Here is a 25753-nt window from a genome sequence, read left to right as displayed (position 1 = left end):
TTAATGTTAATGGTGGTCTCAACGACCAACAGTGAAGTGCAGGAAATGGAAGAGGGTGGGCCAGTGCTTGACTTTAGAAGCAGAAGTCAGGATTTGTATAACACAGTACCCCAGGTTTAGAGAAATCCAGAGGGCTCATTAAGATCTTTAAAGGTAGTAAGGCATCTCCAGGTCATTGCATTTTACAGTTACCGCTTTAATATGAGTTGACAGGCTTACTTTATGTATAACGCAAGAGCCTTAATGGCACCTGTAGACCAGTGCCTAGGGCACTAGGGCAACAGGAAATGTTGACAAGAGTCACAACATTTAGGCTAGATTAACATATTTGTATTTGTTCTTTATGCATTTTCCATTAAAGTCAAAAGAAAACGCTTTAAAATACTCCTCAATTAATGTTTTAAGATGCCTGTTAATGCATCATAATGCATGTAAATGTACCATGACCTGCATCTACAAGCGGTGATATGTGTTATAATGCACATTCAATACAATAATTCGCAACTCACATTGAAAATGCTTGACAATACACTTTATTGCGAGTCGATGCGCGTTGAAATACGTTTGTGTTATAATGCACATTCAATACAATAATTCGCAACTCACATTGAAAATGCTTGACAATACACTTTATTGCGAGTCGATGCGCGTTGAAATACGTTTTGATGTGCCTCTTTTGATTTCAATAGAAAACGCATTGGGGGAAAAATGCATAGATGTGAATTCAGCTTCAGCCATTTTTCTTTCTCCTGTTTTCTCTACAGTTTAAGCAGTTCTGTATAAAAAACGGAATGCAAGATGCCTCCAGTTGAACATTTCAGCATTTGTTTTCACTAAGATAATCACATGACAAGGAAAAGGGGCATCATTCAAGAATGCATATGGTAATGTGAGGTCTAAATACAGCTCTGCATACAGGTCCTGAAAATTGTTACTGTATCATATGTAGGCTAATATAACAATTTACCTGGAATGGGATTTACCATATAAATTCACAAAGCAGTATTGAGCTCATCTTTCCAGTGAAAATGTTTTCAGTGCTCAGATACAGAGTGCATGCATTACTGACTCTCCATCACTGGGCTTTTATTGTTAGACTGTTTTGTCCATTTACTAGCCATCCAATTTAAAACGGCTATTTTTAATGGACAACAGTAATTTACACTGCCCTCAAGGGTAGCCAGCTTCTATTAAGTTATGTCAAGCAGAGAACCAAACTAATAAAAGCTCTAAGCAGTTTGAGGAGATGTCCTCTTAATTTTAGAACTCTGTGACATAAATAACTGCTTAATCAGTACACCTAGGAATTTAGACACAATGTAGAAAAAGTCCATTTAGATTAACCCAACTTCTATGCGGAATATCAAATGTAAAAAATATTTCAGGACTGATCCTCACACAAAAGGAACTAAATATTTCATAGATATATGAGTTGACTGTTATGTAAAAGAGGAATAAGTGATAAACCACCAGCTATATGTGTTTATTTTAAATGCCTACACTAAAGAATTAAAGTTCATACCAATTTACTGCTGTATTCAACTGACTCTTTCTGCTCATCAAACCAACCCTTTGTTATATTTTCAAAATGATGCTGCTGCATTCTTTCTGCAATATTTATTTTCCTTACTTATGGCTTGCAACATTGGAACACTTTGTCTGTACCCATTTCCATTGATGCAGAGTTTTAGCAGAGGGAACAGAACTCGGCCAATGTGTAGGGTTAATAGGAATACATAAAGACTTTGCGCAATGTACCCAAGAGATTAGAATTGCTGCTAAACAGAAAGAAGAGTTCAAATCACTACTGTCAAAAGCATATTATTACAGCCTATTTAAAATATAATCATGTCTCATGTAATATATACATATACTGTTTTTATCCCTGGAAAAAAGATATAGAAAAAGATTATTTTCCTCCGAGTGTGCACTAAACGTCTGCATGGATATGCCCACTTTACAGAAAACAATCTGCACAATTCACTACTAAAACAGAAGAAATGTGTTACCAAAACGCCAGTATATGGACCCAGAATAAAAAAAAATGTCTAGGGTGAGACTAAAATAATAAAGGCACCAATAGATGGTAAACAGCAGAAAAAAATTAAAGTATAATGAGCTGTACCCTTGTGTGAACTGTTGTTGCTTGTTTCTAAGTGAAAGGCAAGACACCTACTTCAGTGATAAGGAAAAGTCAATCTTGCTGGTCTCGCTGTTTCGCACCAGGTAACTTGCTTCTTTACAAAGCCTCAGGAGACTCTCTGCATCTGTGCGGCTGATTGCACCGTGGTACCAGCTGTGAGGGCATCAGATTATTAAAGAAAACAAAAGAACAAAAAGGTTGTCTCATTCAAGGGAGGAGGATGGCTACTAATCTATTCTTGATTAAAAAAAAATATATTATCATACACACACACACACTTACATACCAGACACGCACATAAACATCATACACGCATTCATAGATACATTTTTTTTAACTGAAATTTTAAGACTACAAGTAAAACGCAATAGTAAAGTTATGCTTATATTATTATATTGATTTATGCACATTTACATTAGCACAAACACTTCACTGAACATGCAGTACGGCAGACATATAAGCCAACAAAGGCCAAGGAAGAAGTGGTATGGTAATAAGGATTCTTGTAGTTATAGCAGCAGGTGAGCCACCAATAACCGAAGGGAGCCAAGTCTGCATCTTCTCCTATGCTATTTGTTATATACCAACATGTACAAATCAGTCCATAATCAGTGACCATTCACAATTATGAAAAGCACTTCTATGCTGGAGGATAATTATGAGGAACAAGGTGGGATTTGGTGGACCACTTGCTGGGTATGGGGATGGAGGCAAAAATGCCAGTCTATAGCCTCGAATTAGGTCTCAGGGAGGTGGCAATTATACCCTTGAGTATGGAATAACCCAAAAATATCTGGGTAGTACGGGGGGAATTCGGACATCATTTATCTGCCGAACTGGTGCAATATTTTTAGAAAGTAAGTAATATGGATAGTTTCGTTGGATGTCTAGTTTATAGTAGCATTTACATACTACAGCAAAACAAGTCCATAATGGTGCCCCACCTCCCTGATTGCTGGTTATGGCAGGTAAAACCAAAATCATAACATGCTAAAACAGACATAATATGAAATATTTCAGGAGCGTTGATGTCGCTCTGTTCTAAAACCTACAGCTAAAAGGAGCACTATGTGCAGAGGTGTAGGAGGGTATTACTTAAGGCCCGGTTCACACCTGAGCGCTTTACCGCACGTTCCTACACGCGGTAAACCGCACAACCGCAGGATCATGCGGTAAAATGCCATACGCCCAAAGAAGTACAGGAGCTTTTTTGGGGCGTATTAACGCGCGTATCCGGCTGTATCCATAAGGATACAGCCGGATACCCCCTCAGAAACTTGTGTTTGCCACGCGTTAATTTTACTGCAAATTGCAGTAAAACCAGTAAATTTTCATTTAAAAAAAAATATATTTAAATTGTAATTAGTTCATATATCATTCTCCTAAATCTGTGATCGACTGCTTGAGTGTACCCCAGCAACAATATTAATGATACTTACAATTGATTTTCTAATGGCAGGGAAGGATCTATCCTTTCTCCCACTGAGTTGGTTTGTTCTACACTTGGATTCTTGGTTGCCTTCAAGTTCCCAGCTGAGTGTCTGTGCGTGTGTCTGAGTCTGTTCTCTCTGGATGATGACATGCCTGTTTTATCAGCACCATCAAACTGGGCTGAAGAAAAAGAGAAAAAACTATAAACTGTAATTCTACTCACCACAGAATAGAAAGAAGAACAAAATCATTAAGAATTAAAGGGGGCATCTATATTCCTGTAATTTCTTATTAGGGAAGGCCAGAACACCCACAGAAAGTCCTATAAATAAGACCCCTACTATGCTATGTTTTCTCTAAAAATGTGTAGAAAATGTGTAGAACTGTAAGTTAATATATCCCAAATATTCACACAGCTAGGAAGTTGAAAGTAGCTCTATATTATAGATAATTTCAGGATGAACTGGTGAAGGATGGGAAGGGAAATTGAAAGCCCATGGAAACTCACTTTGGGCAAGGACACTTAACAGAATTTGAAAACATTTTAGAATTGTATAGAATGGTCAGATGAAAATAGAATGGTCAGAGGAAAATGGCACTCATCTGCGAATGTCACTGTGACTGGGCTGCCGCTGCAATGCAGGTAAGTGTATGAGCTCTATGCAAATAATAGATATTGTAATCCAACCAAAAGTTACAAACAGAAGATTGACAACTCATTTGTACCAATGACTACTGCACGTCCATCTTTCCTTGCCATAGCTATCTCGGTATACATATAGATTTATAGGAGTGTATTTTATGATAGAATTAGCTACATCCATTGACCTTCATATGTGAAATGTGTCTTAAGTGTCATAATAAATAGGCCAATCGTTTCCATGTAAAGGATCGAAATGTTGTAATGAATATTATGCAGTTTAATTTCTCACTTTGTAACCATGACAATTCACTACTCTGACAGTTCTATGCACTCTATGTATTCACTGGATTCTTAAGTTATGTTTCCGAATGAAAAGACAAACAATTGTAAACAGTATCTAAAAGGAAAAGTATACATCAATAAAGTATGGAGTGAAAAATATAAATAGAGCATAACAGCTAGACTCCAACTCAGAAAACAATTACAGGACTGGTCAACGTTTTCATTCAGACACACATCAAGCTCACAGACAACGAGATCAAGTAATTCTCACACACTCACACGTTATATAAGTTCCCATACATACACAAACACAGCTACTCTTTTGACCTTTTTATATGGACTCTTTCATTCATAAAGTTGATTTAATATGCATTATTTTTAAATTTTTTAATTGATTGATAAAGCACTTTAAATGGTCACTTTATTTGATTAGTAATTACATGTATATTTGTTATTTTAGGGTAACCGTAATAGTTTATCATACATCTTAAAATACACTATATTGCCAAAAGTATTGGGACACCCCTCCAAATCATTGGATTCAGGTGTTCCAATCACCTCCATGGCCACAGGTGTATGAAATCAAGCACCTAGGCATGCAGACGCTTCTACAAACATTTGTGAAAGAATGGGTCGCTCTCAGGAGCTCAGTGAATTCAAGCGTGGTACTGTGATAGGTTGCCACCTGTGCAATAAGTTCAGCCATTAAATTTCCTTGCTACTAAATATTCCACGGTCAACTTTTAATGGTATTATAACAAAGTGGAAGCAACTGTGAACAGCAGCAACTCAGCCACAAAGCTGTAGGCCACGTAAAATGACAGAGCGGGGTCAGCGCATGCTGAAGTGCACAGTGCGCAGAAGTTGCCAACTGTCTGCAGAGTCAATAGCTACAGACCTCCAAACTTCATGTGGCCTTCAGATTGGCACAACAGTGCATAGAGAGCTTCATGGAATGGGTTTCTGTGGCTAAGCATCTGCATTCAAGCCTTACATCACCCAGTGCAATGCAAAGCGTCGGATGCAGTGGTGTAAACACGCCACCACTGGACTCCAGAGATATGGAGACATGTTCTCTGGAGTGACGAATCACGCTTCTCTGTCTGGCAATCCGATGGACGTGTCTGGGTTTGGGGGTTGCCATGAAAAACGGTACTTTGACTATTGGGAGAGTAAATTGTACTCTTACCAATACTTTGAGCTGGCATGTGACACTGCAGGTGTCGCACTCAAGCGCTATAGCTCGAGAAAGTAGTGATCACTGTCAGTCACTGTTACCAACAGGGATTCCCTCCTCCTCGCTCTCTATTCTTCCAGGACTCATTGGAGGGACAGACAGGGGAGGGGGCGGGCAGAGCTGGCTCTTTGCTAGAGAAGGCAGAGCCAGCTGTCAATCAGGTAGCGGGGTGGATCCTGAATATATATTGTCAGTATCCTTCCAGGCTGCAGCGCAGCTCGGCACGGTCAGCATATAGCGGCCACTATAAGCTGAGTTTGGGTCACAGGAGGACATTACTAAAATGTCCTTTAGTGACGCAAAACGAACTAAAGCCAAAAATAAAGTTTGGTTTTAGTTCTCTATTAAAATGTCCCTGGTAATGGGTTAATACGCGTGGTTAAATTATTCTGGGCTCTTTATTAAGATATACAACTTGTTCAGCTTGGCCCATCCATCCATTTGGATTGGCACATGTCACCCATGGCAGTACTGAGCTATCCATGCCTTTTTAAAAAAAAAAAAATAGTTTGAAAATTAGTCTTAAAACAGCGAGATTTGGCTTCCATAGAGTTCTGGGGTCCGCAGACCTTCCACTGGGTTCACTGAACCTCCCCCGAACTATCTTTGAAAGTGAACATGCTCTACTGTAGGGATAAGCTACCCAGGCAAATGGAATTATTATTTTCCAAATTAATTTTCACTTTGTGTATCCTTATTCATTAAGAATGAAAATCGCAAACCTACACTGAAAAAAATACCAAATCACATGCAACGATAATTTAATATATATTTTTGCTTTCACGTGATTGGACATTTAGGGGGTGATTTACTAACCTAAAACACACACACCAGGTGTGTGTGATTTTCACACAGCAAAACGTATTTATCAACCAAAAAGTCTCTAAAAGCATATTTCCACTAATGCCATATATGGAAAAATCATGCACATGATGCATATATAATGCTGCTTCACAGTTTAGACAAAAATGGTTAGCTCATGCATTTACATTCCTTGCATTCATCAACGCAAGCAACACAACATAGAGCTAATTTATACAACATCACCTTGGAATCCCTTCAGGGCTTTGCACAACACACCTGCTGGGTGTGTACACATTACAAATGTGTTTAGATTCCACCCATAGATCATGCTGGGAGGGAACACACTGCAGAGGTGTATACACATTCGTGGTGTGTTTATAAGGTTAGTAAATCAACCCCTTAAAGTCAGAACAGCTTCATCTAAATTCACTAAGCCAAGTACATTTGCAATAGTGAATGTTTGGTATAAGAGCCAAAGCTTTGCTGACTTCAGTCATCCTGTTTTTTTTATAATTTTCTATGCACGATTGGGTATTCTTTGCAAAGCGAATTTTTACTTATTTCACTCCATTTTTTTTAATTTTTTTTTTACAGAAGAAGTCCAAATTTACTATGGAAAGTGAAAATTCACTTTGTTGGTGAACATGATCTACTGCTTTAGTAAATCATGGTCAATATGTTTTTATATCCACCTGGAATTCATCTTTAACCATTTAAAATGCTTGGGAGGTTCACCATGATTCTTTTAATGGGGTATAATTGGATTCTAATACTCAGAAATTGTAGGTGAATTGTAACTCAATTATGGTACTTTTTTTTTTGTCAACACAGGCGCAATAAATATGTTTGTCCATAATGTTACATTTCTTTCAAGAAAGTAATTTACAACTAACCTTGCATTAGCCTAGTGAACCCCAAATGTTGCAAGCTATTTAGCATATTCAAACACCTCAAAACTATCAGGAGATAGTTGGGCTGTAAGGGACAACCAGAAGGTTAAAGTAAGTGCTTCCAAGCTATGAAAATGTTAGAAAATATATATCTATATGCCACTGGAAAACTAAGCTTTCACTGAGCATGCACCACATTTATATTTTGACCAAGCCAGGGAAAAGATCTGAGCAGGTGCTGGCTCTCTGGCAATATGATGACAGGTAAGTGTAGCTTCACTCATAACTCTTTTAGATAACATCCCCTTCCACAGCCAGTCTCAAAAGACAGGGTTCAAAACAAGCCAGAGAGAGAATGGATCCAAACAGTTAGATAAATACACAGCAAGATAAAATAAAAGATGTACAGAGAAGAGCCAGTAAATAGATTCTTCTGGTGCCAAATTTTGATACAATATCTTAGACAATAAATGTTGTTATCTTGAAGTAAAATCTTTAATGCATCCTGAAATGTTGATGGCGAACAAAAAGACTATCAGTGCAATGGTGACACCGGATGACAAAAATCAATAGAAAAAGGCTGGAGGGGGCCTGGGACTACGGTGTACACAGATCAGATCAAGAATACATTACTGCTTAACAGGCTTTCACATCAGTATTTCTGTCTGTTTGCTCCCTCTGGATACTGAGATATTGACGCTTTCTAATGCAGTCTCACAGCATATTTCACTACAACTTCAGCCTGTTCCCCATGTCAGCAGCAGCTACAGAGTTAATGCAGGTTAAGTGCTGCATTAGCATTTCAATTTTTAGTTAGTTACTCCAAGAAACACTGCATCCAAATAGCAAAGTACCTTATAATTGGAAATAAGACAAGATTTACAATGCATGGTTTTCTTACTATATTGCACAACAGCACTTGTTACACAGTACTTGCTGACAGAATTTCTTGGCCAATAGCAGTATTTTAGTAATTTTGTAGCAAGGTGATATTTATATACTACTAGAATTTATTATGAAGCAAGTATATGAAACAATTTCCTTTAAATAAAATACTTGATTTCATCTTTTTCTTATGCTCCATCATGGATTGGGTTTACATATATTTTAACTGCACCTTCAAATACATATAGGAAAAGACTGAAAGTGCTTTTTATTTTCCTTTCTTTTAATTCATATAAATATATAATGCGCATGGTCAATTCTACTGATTTTAATTGGGAACACCAATTGCCATACCAAGGAGATATACAGACAGACATAGCAACAGGCCCGCACTCTAAAGACCCACTAATGACTCTGTGTACCTGTGCAAGTATCGGAGCTCATTTGCATTCCCCATACCAAAGATGAAAGACCGGCTGCACACAAACTTCCATAACTCAGTATCACTGCTCCTTCACAGCATCACTAGGAAGAATGGCGAGTACACACAACCGAGCCAGTCTTGCTCCAACATCCATAGTCATTCACAGAAAAAAAAGTTTGGCCACACACAGCAAACTTCGCTGAAGAATTTATTATAGCACACAGATACACATCACCCCACCATGGAACTCTTCATAGTAACCAAGTTTTGAAACACTCAAAAAACATGAAAAATGGAGCCCCACCTGGGAACTCCTACACCAGGTGGGGCTTCATTGTTCACTCAAGGAAGATGCTAACTGTAGAGAGGAAAGTCTCTACAGTTAAAACTCAACTGCAGGGAGGTTAAACGTTTTCCATTGCAGTGGGGCTGCAAGAAAAAGCTGTTTTACTTAACTGATCCCCACTTAGCTTGCAGTCAGCACTCGCCTCTTCTCCCCCTCCTCTCCAGCTGTGAACTGTCCTTTGGTGCCCTCATGTACAATGTAGGGCTATGGAGCTTAGACCATTGAATTGAAGTAGAGAAGAGGTTGTGGTGACCAGTCTACCACTCTGGAGGCATAAATGAGCAGTTAAGTCATGCAGAGCAGGGCAGTCCGACTGAAGAAAAAACTTTAAATTTTTCTGAAGTAGGGCTGTAACTACTTGCTGTCCGGAGAATTTTCTTACTATTCGCGCACACATGATAAAATTTGAATTTTTTCCTAGAAAACAGCTTCAAACCACCAAACAATGATATATTTTCTGAAAGCCCACTATGTAATAGCAAATAGGGTGTAACAGGTCCTCTTTATGTAAACATTGGGACCTTTCAGACCCCTAATGTCACCTAGGGACCCCAAAGAAGCTAATGAAGCACAGATCTGATTCACCAGCTTCTTTTCCTGGCTCTAAGAACCGGAGAATGTAAGGAGTGACACCGGAAGTGATGTAATACACATCATTTCAAGGTCCAGTGATCGAAGGAGAGATCAGCGGCTAGAAGCCTGCTGATCTCTCTCCGATCGATGCAGGGAGACCCACCGTGCCAGACCGAGTAGCTGGCGGTGGTAGCGGGGGGAGAACACACCCCGCTGATTGGTACAAGCAATCTGGGGGCTGTATAGGTCCCGGATCGCTTCTATTTAAACAGCAATCACCTGCTGTTTACACTGATACCAAGAACACGGCTGCAGCAGCAGCTGTGTGCTTGGTATAACCACTTCTGTGGCCGGCCGTATATGTACAGCCACTCGCAGGAAGTGGTTAAAGTTTATTTCCACTTTTGCAGTCAAATTGGGGTAACACCTATTTTATGTTTGTTAAATGTCTCTCATTTACATTGCATAACCTAATTTTTAGTTTCTGCTTGCACATTATATGCTCTTGTCTGAAAGAAACATTTTTATCTGTACTGCAATGTGAGGAGGGCTGAGTAGGTTAATGTTATCATAATTAACCCCATCTGTACTGTGTTGACATCTCATTATCAGTTACAAACCAGCTTTGACCAATGTCTGCCATAAAAAAAAAAGAGTTAAAGATCTAAAACCATGAAAATGGTTGAAAGTCAAGTCTGTAGATAGTCTTTCTATGGGGACATACAGTTTCCTGTCACTTGGAAATAGATAGAGACTTGCAAAGGCCTGCTACACAGACTCATCTAAAAAGTAAGAAATATTTTAAAAATGCATGCTGTGTAAATAGGAACACAAAAATAAACATATAGTGGGGATTTTCTCAACTCTGACTGCAAAAGTGGAAGTGCACTTTGGGTGAAATATGACAGTGGGAGGTCCTAGGTTTTTGTTTTGTTTGTAATATCTCTAGAACAAGAACGTTTTATTGAACCCTCGAATGGTCAGTATGCAGCCAGTATTTCATTTTGGGAACTTTGAAAGTAAATATGTAATTTACATCTACAGTTACAAGATAGAATCATGAGGCAAAAAGCTAGGGTTTTACCGGTTACTTATGTAAGTTGCAAGGAAGGACATTTGAGGATTACATATTACTCGGATAAAGATTAACTAGATGTAGTTTTTCGCCATTAGCGGTGCAGCAATTTTGTCAGGACAACCTTAACACACTAGTTGTTTTCAATAATTACCTGAAACTTAAAGGAGAACTATGAGGCGAGTGAAAATCACTCATCCTCATAGTTCGAGCTGACGTGTGACAATGAAACAGTCACGCGTCGGCTCAATAGATCAGGAAGTGAGCGAACGCATATCATCACTTGCTCACTTCTTGATCATCTCCCTGCAGAGAGCGGTGACTGTTAGGCAACGCTCCCTGCAGGGATTCCCCCCCATCCCCGCTCCTCCAGCGCTGGGGGAACGGACGGGAGAAGGGGCGGGGACAGCTGGCTCTGCCTCTAGATAGGGAGAGCCAGCTGTCATTCACGCAGCTGGGTCGATCTTGACAGCACTGTCGGGATCCATCCCGGCTGTGGCAGTCTCAGTATACCGTGAGCTGTAGCGTGCGATATACTGAGCTTTGGGTCACGGGAGGAGGTTAGTATATGTCCTCCCGTGCCCCAGAAGAGAAGTATGGGGAAAAACACTTACCCCATAGTTCTCTTTTAAGTTTTAGCCGTTTCATGTCTAGGGTAACTAAGGTTGCATATACGCAAACACTCCCAAATAAATCAGTGGCGTCAAAGAAAGATGGTGGGAACTCCTTATGATAACTAGAAATCATAGATTGAGATGGCTATTATAAAGATGAAGCCCTGCATTGTTCACATACATGTAGAAACTGTAATAATTATTCACCTACAAGAAAAAATTATTTATACTGCAATAAACAAAAAATAAAAAGGGATATGTATTTAAACCAAGCCTTATTTGAAATTATAGAAGGAACTCAAAGATGTGCATTAATTGCTTCATATTTGTATAAATTAGACATCAAAAGGTAAGGTATAGTTGTTTTGCACATAATGTCATTCTTGCTTTATTATGGTAAAACACACAAAAAAATTGCAAGTTAATTTTATGACTTCTATTAAGCCAGCAGGTGGAGCACTAGTCTTATTTTCTCATCAATAAAAGTATTTACTTTAATTACTTTTTAGCTGTACTGTTACAAACCTGAAATGAGTCCTCAGAGCAATGACCCATCTATTACCTATAGGACAAAAGGAGATGCAAAGCAAACTGTTCTGCTGTCACTTAAGAGTTCGTGATCAAGAGTTTTGTAATATAAAAGAGCAAAGAATTCACTTACAGACAGGTAAGTATTAAACTTTTAATTTTACAGGGGGCAGCTGCTGGACATATTTCTATACTACTGTCAGTAGTAAAAAGCAAACTAAAATGAAACTGACACAAAATCATTATATGATCTCTTTAATTACATATTCCTAGCTCATTGTTTGGCATATATATTATTATTGTAGAAACACAGGTAACCTATATTTAACCATATGATACAATCCTTTCACAAGAGTCTAAAAAAGCAAAATGAGGGCAATGTCACAAGTGCAAAACTTAACACAGAATATCTGAACAAATCGTTATTATAGAGCATTTAAAGACACCACACTCTCATGAAGTCATAGTATAGACTAGACCTATTCTCTGATGCAGGGTTTTCAAGCTAAAAAAGATCAGCAAAGTCAAATTAAATATCTAGAGACAAGCATAGGCCAGAAGTATAACAATAATTCAATCCAAGCTTCCATACTGTTTTAGACAATTTTGTGATATCACAACTAAATAAAGTAATCTTTTCAGCAATTATAATAACATTTGATTTGACAGTCAGATGTGTGAATTTGAACATAGTTGCAATATGGATTTTGGCTACCATGGCTATAAAATGTATTAATTTATGACATGCATTTAGAGCTGCAACAACTAATCGATGATAATGTGAATCATTATCGATTAGTTGATTCAGTTTAGTTGAATTCCCCACCACCGCCGCATGCTGCGCTCTGTGTCCCCTTCCATTAGAGGGGACACAGAGTGCTGCAGCCGGTGCCGAGCTGGGAGTAGAGGCCGCTGTATTTCTGTATTCCCCTGCTGCTGTGCCCCGTTCCGCCTGCCGTGCCCTGTTCTTCTGCTGCTTTGCTCAATTCCACCTGCTTGGCCCGTGCCTCCACTGCTGCCCCCTGCCCCACTCTTCTGCCGGTGGTAGTAAGCCGGCATCAAGTCTCCCATCTTGGGGTTAACTGCCTCAGGATTGCAAAATACTTCATCCAGCGGTTTACATTTATGTTAACAACTTAAGTCCTAGCCATCATTTTAAAAATGGCATAGCTACTATTTGCCCCAGCAGTGTTTAAAATGGCGGCAGGAACCAGAGGCTCCTGCAGGTGCTGGTGGGGGTTAAGACTAACATCATCAATATATATAACTGAACATTATTAAAATAATTAAAGTTAAATAAATTGCCATTTAGGCAGAGGATAAAAGCAGTGACATGCGTTGCAAATTATGTCTGGATTAATGAACTGGTGGCCCAAGTGTGATTTAATTTTGAATATAGTGTTCAGGCTTCTCTAAGTTATTGAGCAAACATTATGTCTAGTTTATTTGCATATGCACAATAAAGTAAGTGGTTTGGGTCCAAATGCAAGTGTTTTTTGGGTTTGCTTATTAAAAGATACATTACAGGTATTTATATAAACGCCAAAAGTTTACGTAGCTCTTCACATGGTGCACATTTACATCAGTCCATGCCCTCAAGGAGCTAACAATCTAAGGTCCCTATCTCACATGCATACATACAGGGCCAATTTAGATAGGAGCCAATTAACCTACCAGCATGTCATAAAGTTGAAGTTTGGTATTCCTAATTTGCTTAAACATGTAACGTGAGGGACGTTGTTGCTTTGCGTAACAAGTCAACAGGCCAATGAAGCGCATGCAAAGCTAGATACAGCTACCGACACAGGTGGATCTTTTCAAAAGATGGAACATAGGGCCGGTTTGCTGTGTAGACCAGTGATGTTTGGTCCACCTGGGGGCCCCAGTCATGCGTTCCAGTTTCTAGCCAAAGCTAACATTTGCATGCATTATAAATTATATGTCCTGTGAGATTGGGCAAGTTTTGAGAATTTAAGCTATAACAGTAAAAATACAAATTCAAACTCAGGGAGGAAACAAACACTTTTTAGCTGCCCTTGTAAGACTTTAGTAGGGATTTGATCAAGAACTTGTGTGTCATAATTGCGAACAGTACAAGTAAAAACAGCAGATGGCAGTGTTGAACTCTATTTTCTATGTGTACAAAGCAGATTTTAGAAAACTAATAAAATATCTTAATATAGGCATCTCACATAGAGACAGCGCAAGTAGAAATGTCAGAATCAAGCAATGTTGTCACTACTATCCTATAAGCTTCCTTTGGGCACTCCAAGAAAACCTGTGTGCTGTAAATCTCATGAGAAACAATGTGACAGATTAGATCGAATACACGCTCATACTATTATGATCACTACTAAAATATACAGCAATTAACAGAGCAGAAAATATTGGAGATACAGTAAGTTAAACTTCCTAACAATTAATTTTGACACCCCACTATATGGGTGAAAACGTTTGAATATCCTTAGTTCTATTTTGCAGCACAATAGCTTAAATCCCTAAATTATGTTACAAAAAAAAATTATATAGTACAGTTTTTACCTAGAAATATAGGATTATTATTTTAATGATGTCAAATTCACCACCCTCGCTTGTCACAAAAAAACTTTTTTTTCTTACAGGCAGTTTTAGGAAAATGTAATGGACTGTATTACATGAAGCTGATTGAGCAGCTTCCTTCACCATAGTTAAGACTTCCACAGCAACATGGATATTTCTAAGATTTTCAGTGCTACAGTGTTATGAAAGCTACTGTTGTCAGGGGACAAATAACTGTTGTCAGGGGACAAATAAATTGTAACATGTTCTTTAAGTCTCAGAGGATACTCATACTAAGACATGAAATAAGCGGAAATGTCCCAACAAAGAAATAAAAATAAGGGAAATGAAAACCTCACCGAGATTTTAACCCTTCTCCACTCTATCCAAAAGAAAAAAAGTTTCACCAGTTTGTGCTGCATTAAATCCACTGTGAGCAGAAATCAAACCCCTAGTTATGCATACAAGTTAAAAATATATTTACTATAAGGAATATGGTCAGATTAAGGGCTTGTTTACACCAGCAGCCATGCTCAACCGCACAGCTGCTGGTGTGCATGTGTCTAAACAGTGCTGATGCGCTTGATCAAGCCACATCAAACTTTCTTTTTTTGTTAGAACTTTATTGAAATTTCACAACTGACAGTTCCATGGGCTTACCACAGTGCGATGCGGTTCTACCATGCCACACTACAGTAACACTTAAAAACATTATACTGCATGCCGTACTTTTTTTTTTAAGCACACAATACCGGAACAAGGTGGTGTCAACTCTCACCACTCATGACAAGGCAGATTGCCTTGTCTTGCGTTTGGGCTGCGCTGGAAAAAATAGCCAGCATAGCCCAAAATGCAGATGGTATGAACAAGCCCTCAAGCAGAACTCTGGAAGAAAAAGATTTACACACTGCACCAGGTTTGTAAACGCTCTCTAAAAAAAGTAATGTTGTGTGTATAGGGTTGCTGCAAAGTATACAAATATTTCCTTGCTGCATGCCTGCTCAAGTACATATTGTTAGTCTTCCAGGTACTGCAAGGAGTAAAAGATTTGACTTGAGTAGAGATGGACTCCAGTAGCATTCCCATCCCTTTTCACTTCCATTCACAAAATCCTATTTATTTTTCTGACCGAATGCCACATCTCCGCCTATTTCTCCATCACAGAATACCTTGTATTTATAAGAAAAATACATGACATTTTGTGAATGAGCAAGTAGTGAAGAGGGGAAGGGATGCGACTGGAGCACTTCTCTCCTCAAGTCGCATCTCTTACCCCTTTAGGGCCCAGAAGAAAAGTATTATGTGTATCAGCCAGCATTCTGCAAGGTAACATTTTTATACTTTGCAGCGGATATAACATACATCTTTCTAATGAGAATATCCACACCCAGTGCATTTAAAACATTTTTTCATTGAGATCTGTTTTAAGCAGTTGAAACTGCGAAATTCAGATTCAGAGTTGTGCACAATGCAAGGCAGGGTTTACACCATACACTGCCAAAAAGTTATTCACGACATGTATAACAGACGTCCATTATTCTCAGAGGGGCTAGTGCATGTGGGACTTGACCCATGGAAAACCCCAAGATGTAAACATTTCCTAGTACTGGGCAGGCTGCAGCGAGGAAAATACCAGCTTGCCTGATCTGAATTTTACTATTATTGTTATTAAGAAGAGCAAGTGGGGCATAGTAGGATTTTTTTTTTTTTTTTAGAGCTCCACTAAATCTAAAATCTTGCTGGGATTTGTATACAGCTGATGATCACAATCCCAGATACCGGAGTGATCTACTAAATTTATCAGTGCTTATTTTTTTCCCACAGTTACAAAACAATGACAGTACCAATTAATTAAATCAGATAACTTTCAAGTTTTACTAGAGATCTCAACTTATATCAAACAAGGTTACTCATCTTTTGTCTATAATGAATGTAAAAAAGACAGATCTTTTTAGATAAGGGTTATACAGTACCATGAGAAAATAAATATACAGTATATATACACTCCTATATATTCTAGCAAACAAAGAAATATTGTATGTCTTTGACTCGGAAATGCTGGCATTTTAGGAAGGACGGCTATTCTTCACGGTGTTCCGTTTGTTTGAACGGTTAATCCTCAGAGTTTCCCAATTTTCATTATGGAAATCATGAAGGATTTATGGCTCATGAATTAGGCAAAATGGAAGATTCCACCTAATTGGCTAATCAGGCTGTGTAATAGACCTCAGACACGCAATAAGTCCCAGAACATGAGATCTGCAGATAAGAAAATATTCACTGCTTGTACTGCAATATTCATTGTTTGCTTTCTTAAAGACTTTGCACATTTTATGTTTGTGCTTCAGGCCAGTATTAAAGCTCACTTGCTAAAAGTAAATATCGTGTCCCCATAACAATTACATAAGTGACAGCATTAAATAATCCAAGGTTAATATTATTGCTTTATTATAAAACCCTTTCACATACCATGTTCTCAGGCTAAATCCAAATTCTGTAAAAGCAGAATCACGCTGTTCACAAGAATTGCATATACTTTTCTGTTCTTTTTATAGCAATAAAATATCCTGCAGTATTGGTAGAAATAACATATCTCTTCAGTTTAAACAAAAACTACATTTTACATATGAAAAACAGAACAAATTATTTAAATATTTAAAAGTTAAATGACAAACTATTATACATCAGTAAGAAGTGTTACAGACTTCGAAAAGGAACTTGGCAACAGTTTACAATGCCCACTAAGTGCCCTCCACAACCACTAAAATGCAGTTAGGAAGTAAATGAGCAAGTAAAATGTTGTGCCACACAATGCTAACCCTAAGGTCACCGTAATATTCCTTGTCTAAGTAAAAACTGAATTGCAGTGTTTATAAATGCATACCTGTGCATGAAAAATGCTTGTAGCAAAATAGGTCAACTCCTTCCCTGCAAAGTATTGTAACAAGGATGCACTAAAGTGCTTGTGACAATTTTGTGCCAGTTGGTGCAACATAACTTTGTAGTCTGCACTCTGCCAAGAGGGCTCAATCACTCTGCTATGATAATTTCAACCAAAGTGAAAATATCTACATAAGTGACATGGCAGTTTAACATGGCAGTTCAACTAAGGCAGAAACAAGAACATATCTACAAACAGTTCTCCACTCCTGACAGACTGCAAGTAAAACTATATTTCTCCATCCAGCTATTTTTTTCCCCTCCAAGTCTCATTCCTGCTATCTCCACTCCGTAATAAGCTCCCTCTACCTTTCCTTCTCACAATAGTGTTCTCTCTCCTTAAATTATCCTTTGAATAATGTGAAACCTCGCGCCACTACTCTAATCAAGTTAAGCAGCAGCTGAAATCTGTGTGGTCAGATATAACGTATGAAATTAATGGTAAAAGCCGCGCTGTGTGAATGAGACCGCAAAGTGTCAGATATAGTAGATACTGACCTTGGAGTAATGTGATACAATGTGATGAAGTCACGCCCTTTGACGTAACGTACGTCGGGTGGAGTAGAGGAGCTGAGCGATTTGCACAGTGTCTGTGGCTGCTTACCATATACCTTACTTTTACCTATGATATGTGAGCAGTATCCTTTTTTAATAAAGTCTTGTATCGTTTTAAAACCATCTGCACTACGAGTCTCCACTTTTTATTTTATCTGATGCATGGGCCATTCGGATGAACTGTCTGCTTCCAATTCCTGAGACTGCAAGAGAGTCTGTACCTGAGAGGAGGTAATCACTGGGAGGTATTCGGCATCAGGTGCTTCCTCTACCTGGTTCGAATTAGAGGAACAGCGCATACAGACCCTGGTGGGTCTCTGCTAAAGGTGAGGTTCATTCCAGAAGATTTCTCTGTTGATGGTCACAGGAGACTAAGTCTATTCTACATCCAATGTTTTATCTTCTATTTACTTAATGGACTATTGAAGATCCAGGATCATGGACATTTTTTAACCATTTATTATTTTCACTGGAGTGCAAGTTACACACATGCATTTTTCTAGTTGTTATTTTTTTGCACATTGCATCACATTGATTCACAGTTAATATTTAGTGCATTTCATTTTTCATTATGGATATTTTGTAGCAATTACATTTACACTAAGGTGCATGTTATATACATGCGTTTCTTTTTTGTTTTGCACTTTTTACACATTGTATCACATTACTCCAAGGTCAGTATCTACTATATCTAACACTTTGCGGTCTCATTCACACAGCGCAGCTTTTACTCTCAATCCTGCCCTCTCCCTATTACTGCATGCATCACCTCCTGATAATTCTGTACCTACGTGCTGACATAACCATCAGGACACGGGCATATGCACTCTGAAACCCTCTTACCATCTTATTTTTCTAATACTCCTGCTTCTCCTACTTTCTGGAGATATTTCACCCAATCCTCGCCCTCTGCTAACTTTCGCCAAACACACCCATGACACGATTTCCTCGCCAAACACACCCATGACTCTATTTCCTCTAGCAGCAGCCTCAATCTACGCACTTTAATTTCCAACCCTCTGTTTCCAAGAACAAGCCGTACCTTTACCATATGCCTTCTAAAATGCCCGTTCTGTTTGTGACAAGTTCACCTCGGTCCACAACCTTTTTATCTTTAGCTTGCCATTACTTGAAACCTGACTTCAGAAATCTAACTCTTCAGCTGCCCTCTCCCATGATGGCATCTACTGTGTTTACTCACCCAGGTCGATTTAAGGGAGATGGAGTTGAAATCCTTCTATCCCCACAAACACTTTAAGTTCTTCCTATATCTCCCTCTTTATCCTTTTCCATTTTTGAAGCTCCCATATTTGCTTTTTTCCTCCCGTTTCTTAGATGATTGCTATGATTTTTATAACCTCCTAGACCAATATCACACTTCCTTCATGACTTCTCTGCCTGGATACCTTATGTTCTCTCCTCTGAAATATCCACCATCATGCTTGGTGACTTTAAAATCCATGATGTGAATGTGCACCATATAAAGTGCTGCGTAAAATTGTCAGCACTATATAAATACCTGAAATTAATAAATTACTGTTAATGCTAGCACCCCAGCTACCTCTCAGCTTCTTTACCTAACCTCATCTTTTGATCTAATACAATGGATATACACTCCTACTCACTCTGGAGGCAAAACCCTTGACCTTGTATTATCCTGCCTCTACACTCCTTGCAACCTCCCCAACACTCCTTTCCCTCTCTCTGATCACAACCCTATCAGTTTCACAATCTACCCATCATTATCCCCTATCCCTTCCACTAAGAAACACTTACTCATAGAAACCTTCAGCAACTTAACCCTTTTCTTTTCTATTCTGCTACTGACTACCTCTATGACAGAATCTTACCCGTTCTACACTGGCTGGCTTGCTCTCATTTTTCTTGGACACACTTTTTCCCCTTACTACTATGCCCCAACTGCTACCTAACCCTGACAAACCGATGACACCAGACATTTCAAAAGACCCATGCTATTGAGCGAGTGTGGTGAAAAACTGAATTCCTGCAAGACTTCACTGTGTATAAATCAGCTCTCCTAAAATATAATGAATCATATAATGAATCTATCCCTCCATGCTGTCAAACAGACTTATTTCATCACTCTCATTCAGTCCATTGCCTCCAGTCCTTGATAACTAATTTCTACCTTTAACCCTCTACTTTAATATCCCATCACCCTGACCTATCACAGCCATGACCAATCATTTAAAAAACAATGCAATTCATGACGAGATCTCCACTGTCCAGATATCTCCCCCACATAACATACCTATACCACATTTCACAGGTTACTAAACATTTCTACGATGACCAGCTTACCACCTGCTCTCTGGATCCCATTTCCTCACTACTCTGGTCACCCTCTGGCTCTATCGTACACTCTCTCACATCTCCAATCTGTCCCTCTCAACTTGCATATTCGTCTTTTCTCTAAAATTTGCACTGGTCACTCCCATACTCAAAAAACGCTTGTTGGAACCAAACAACTTAAGACCCATTTTCTTGCTGTTGTTTACCTCCAAAAGGTCTACAACCATTTGAGCTGCTACTTCAGTGATAACCTTCTTGACCCTGTACAGTCTGGACTTTGCAGACAACACTCAACAGACACTGCCCTTCTAAAATTCACTAGTAACTTATGAACTCTTAAAACCAATGGTAGCTCCTCAGTAAAAACCACTTTTCATTTTACAAAAAAAACTTTTCATTTTACATTTTTTTACTAACTCTTTAGTCTCCTCGTGCATCATTAATTTTGCAACCGACATATTAGTATCAGTATCCCACCACTTCAAAAACTAAAGCTCACAATATTTCCTCCCCTGTGCCCACTCCTCTGATTTTTCCATTAAGATCAATAGCACTATCAGTCTTTGTCCTCGTTCCAGGATGGTGTAATATGGGACTTTGACCTCTCCTTTCAGCCCCACATTCAATTACTCTTCAAATCTTGCTGTCCTTACCTTTGGAGCATTTCCAAAATATACCCCTTCTTAACAGATGGCACAACAAAGCTACTAATTCACTTCCTTGTTATCCCCCGCCTTGACTATTGCATCTCCCTTCTCACTGGCCTATGTCTACACAGGCTATACTCCCTTCAGTCTATCTTGAATTCTGCTGCCCCCTTATTCACCTTACCAACGTCTCAGTGTCTGCCACCCCTCTCTGCCAATCCCTCCACTGGCTTCCACTCACCCAATGGATACAAAAATGTAAATACTTATCATACAAAGCCTTCCACAATTGAACCCAGCTACATCACCAACCTTATCTCAAAATATCACAAAAAAAGTATTCTTTGATCTTCCTCCACCAGTGCTTGCCTCCAGGACTTCTCTCAGAGATTCTCCCATTTTCTGGAACTCTTACCCCAATCTGTCTGGCTATCTCCTACTCTGTCCACCTTTCAGGTGATCCCTGAAAACGAATTTCTTCAGGAAAGACTATCTTGTCTGTACCTAACAATTGAAAACTTACTTTCTCCATCAGCACATCGACACACAATTACCTTGTGTATCACTTGCTCTTACCGTTTATATTGTAAGCTTTCACGAGCTCCGGGCAGTGCCGGAGCATGCCATTAACCACTGCACCTGCACATTCCTACTGTCCCAGTACTGGAATAGGCCGCCTCATTGGCATGCCGCATAAGAAAAACACTGAAGCTTTAATTGATCAGAATGCCAGCATCTCTAAGTATCCAATTCATTAAAACTGGAGAAACAATAACCTACAGCACTCAATAGCATTCTATGCCTTTGTAATAGATGGATGTAGAAGGAAATCTGGTGCTTGACCAGTATGTGTCCCTGACCAGATCTACCTTTTGGAAGGTATTCTCTTGCTATAGACATAAGTGCACAATATTGGTACAGGAAGACAGAGGCCAGTAAGTTCTGCTCTGGGAATCTACTCTGTTCTACCTAAATCACAATCACATAAATGCTAAACAGATATAGGCTAGAGATGTAGCCAGTGGACTTTGTCCACCGTTTCCTTAACCTGAGCAATTCTTCTACAACAGACCCAGAAGAAAAAAAATGGTGAAAGCACTATATTACTTCATTTTAATGTCTCTTAATTATTAAAATAGATTTTTCTTTTTTCAAGACTGACAGTGAATTACACATTTACATAGAAACCCTGCATTTCAGAGATGCGGGTAGAAATAACTGTGCAGAGAATATTTATTTGAAAGCCAGGCACTGTGCAAAATACATTTTCTGTATGGATAATTCTTCTGCACTGTAAATGCAAACTGTCACAGTAAAGGGAAGTTAATTATCTATATTATGCTGTTGAAAAGAGTTGGAAATATCACACTTGCTAGGCACCACACTAAAGATTACAAAGTGATAGCTTGACTTTTAAATTGCAGGAAGCATTTTAATTTGCTCCATGAAAACCTTCCTGGATAATTTTATCCTGAGCGCTAAAAGATTTCCTTAATGTATGGAAGCTCATTAGCATCTTCATATTCAAAGTATCTATATCTGCATCTAAAATGTACTCTAGTTGATAGATTGTGCCAAAATGGAAATATTTGGCTATCTGCATCTCAACTGCTGTCTTGCATTGAAAACAAACTTTATAACATTTTTTAAACCCCCCCCCCCCCCTAGAAAAACCACACACCTTAAAAGGGTTACTCCACTTTAATAAATAGAAATTATAATTATCTTTAAAAAAACTAATATATCAGATATAATTGTTGCACAAGCCATTTTGTAATTTACAGTTGTTAAAGTTAGCTTTTCATTTAAAACTGTAGCTGCTGTAATGTTCTAAATCTGTCAAGGATTCAATGCAATATGGAGGCGTTCTGTAGACAGTTGGTGTACAGAACTCCCCCAGAAATGTCACTTCCTTCCTCTGTGATTGGCTAACTGATTTTCCCAGAAGTCTACACAAGGATACAAGTATAATTTTTGGCACCGCTTGCAAAAGGATTTACATTTTTGGTGAGATACTCTCTAAGGGTTAATTACTACTAAAGTGATGCTGACACTGCACCCGATTACAACACAGGAAGCCCACCAGCTGGTTAAATGAACCTAGACCAATTCAGGAATCAGTTTGGAAAGGACATGCTGCAACAAACAGCTTTTTTCTTTAGAACAGAAACAGGTAGGAATCTGCAACAAAATTAGATAAAATCCTTGTAATGTACACTGTTCGTCCAGAGGGGATTGATTTTTCAACAAAAGTGGAATTACTCTTTAAATATACAGAGACTAAAATTACACACACTTGCGTCTCCTTTTCCACAAAACAAACACACACCACCTTCACAGGCTTGAGGGCCCATTGACACCACATCCAGATAACCTCCGGACCAGACCAGACTGTTTCCGGATACAAAATGCATCCCAATGTATCCCTGTGCTATTTCTGGCCTCGGTCCCATCAGCGCAGTCTGTTCCAGACCAGAAAAATGCTGCTTGTCCTATTTTGTCTGGCCTGGAATACACTGGAACACATAAAAAATGCATGGAACGCACCTGTAAGTCAATTGCAAGCAAAACAAAAATTCCAAACGCGTCAAAGTCGCGGTAAAAACATGGCAAAAACGCAATGCACTACGGCGCATTGGTGTGAACCCAGCCTGAAGCTGCAGAAGGAAGGGACTTCTTAGAAATGTGTTCTAGAAAATACAGAAAAGTATAAAGGGATTCTCATATTTTAGGTTACTTCACTGATAGGACAGGGTAGTAAGGTCATCATTTGTGAAACAAACTACTATCCATCAGCATTAAGCTACTGTTTGAATCTTTTAAGAGGGCATTTTTTACTTGCTAAAATAATTTTTTTTTTAAAGGAAGGAACAAAAAAACCCCACACAAAACAGTGGATTGGGACCAATGAGTTTGTAGATGTGGCTCAGTGATTGAACCTGGCAGACAGGCTCCCTTTCCCAAAGGATTCTTCATAATGTGTGTATATATTCCTTCTTTGCAAATCCTCTCAATGATGAATGGGGACTGTGGGTGGGCAGCAGTTTTTAAGGTCTCTAGAGATGTTCAATGTTGCCTGGGCCACTCTTGAACATGCACAGAGTTGTCCCTAAACCACTCCTGTATTGTCTTGACTGTGTGCTTAGGATCGTTGTCATGTTGGAAGTTGAACCTTTGGCCCAATCTGAGGTCCTGAGCACTGTGGAACAGGTTTTCATTGAGGATATCTCTGTACTCTTGCTTCATTCAGCTTTCCCTCAACCCTGACTAGTCTCCCAGTCCCTGCTGCTGAAAAACATCCCCACAGCATGATGCGGCCACCAGCATGTTTCACTGTTGGAATGGTATTGGGCAGGTGATGAGCGGTGCCTGGTTTCCTCCAGACATAACGTTTAGAACTGAGGCCAAACAGTTCAATCTTGGTTTCATCAGACCAGAGAATCTTGTTCCTCAAATTCAGAGTCCTTCAGAAGCTTTTTTGCAAACTCCAAGCAAGCTTTCATGAGTTTTGCACTGAGGAGAGGCTTCAGTCTGGCTACTCTGCTGTAAAGCCAGATCAGTGGAGGGCTGCAGTGATGGTTGTCCTTCTGGAACTTTGTCCCAACTCCACACAGGACCTCTGGAGCGCAGTCAAAGTGACCATTGGGTTCTTGGTCACCTCTTTTACTAAAGTCCTTTTCCCTCAATTACTCAGTTTGGCTGGGTGACCAGCTCTTGGGAGAGTCCTGGCCCCCAAACACTTTTCCCGATATCCTGTTTTAGGGTGGTTGCCCGGTCCTATGGAGCCACCCTTCTGTGTGCTAGTAAGCTATGTCTCTTTCTACCAACACACAGGCATAGCATGGCAACCCACTCCCCTGCTCCCCGATTACTACTCCTTCTCCATGCTAGTAGATAAACAGCTGTTGAAGACTGTTTTGTCCCTAGTAACCTTAATACTGGACAGGAAGTTCAGGGAAGTGGAGCTGAGAGAGTTGGAAACAGCTGCTTGGAAACATGAGTGCTTGGGCAAAAATGTAACGAAAAACATTTCTGCCCAATGTATATCTGTTTGATCTGAACTCATTATTGAAAAAAGTTTGATGCTACTTTAATGTTTATAATGACACTTTTCTCATTGTCGTTATTATCACAGCAATAAAGATTAAATCCATATATTAATCTGCAAATCTAAACCATTAACCTCCTTGGCGGCATTCCCAAGTGTGGCTTGGGGTTAATTTTCAGTACCATAAGCGGTAACCCCGACCCACACTTGGGTTTTACAGCGTAGAGTTACTTACCTTGTCCACGATCCCCGCTTTGTCCTCCGGCCGATGCCGGCATCTGTCTTCCGCCCCTTGCGAGCGTCCGCGTCGCAGGGGGGCGGAACCGGCGGGAATTTTAAAAGTAAAAAAAAACTGAAGAAAATAGATAGAATAGAACATAAAAGTAAAAAAAACAAGTAATCAGACCGCCAGGGAGGTTAACAGAAATTATATTTACACCTGGGATGCAACATAGGCTGCGATACAGCAACTTGTAATTAACAGAACAAATTTTTATGATATTCACATGCCTTTACAACCCTTCATTGTACGTTTTTCTGCCTTTCTAAATGTTCTCTTAATACTTCTATTAGTCAATACCGAAGTTAGACTAAAGTCTGCATGTACTTGCTGCTCAAAGCAATCCTTCCTAATCTGCTTATAGACTTCAGTGTCTGAAAGTCACATCTTTTTAAATTCCACTTTGTCTTATAAAGGGAGTTTAGGAAGAAATAAAGCAGCAGAATGTAGACCAGTTTTCTTTTGTATCAAGGATGGTTACTAAATCTTTTAAGCAAGCACTTTACTTCTTCTATCAAGTCATTCACATGTAATGCTTGTCTACCCCATTATGTAAT

General features: G+C 39.1%; 1 protein-coding gene across 1 annotated transcript in view; it reads right to left on the bottom strand.

Annotated features, from left to right (window-relative positions):
- Positions 1–25753, bottom strand: part of SHF (Src homology 2 domain containing F) — a 93662-nt gene that overhangs the window by 32182 nt on the left and 35727 nt on the right. Inside the window, exons 4-5 of the mRNA XM_018577006.1 lie at positions 3583–3754; positions 2177–2296 (exon numbers count right to left, since the gene is read on the bottom strand). Coding sequence (XP_018432508.1) covers positions 2177–2296; positions 3583–3754 — 292 coding nt within the window. The remainder of the gene's footprint in view (positions 1–2176; positions 2297–3582; positions 3755–25753) is intronic.

The sequence above is a fragment of the Nanorana parkeri genome, unplaced genomic scaffold (assembly GCF_000935625.1).
Source record: "Nanorana parkeri isolate BGI_ZX_2015 unplaced genomic scaffold, ASM93562v1 scaffold82, whole genome shotgun sequence".
Classification (NCBI taxonomy): Eukaryota; Metazoa; Chordata; class Amphibia; order Anura; family Dicroglossidae; genus Nanorana; species Nanorana parkeri.
Note: the sequence above shows the minus strand (reverse complement) of the source record. Positions and strands in the feature narration are given on the sequence as shown.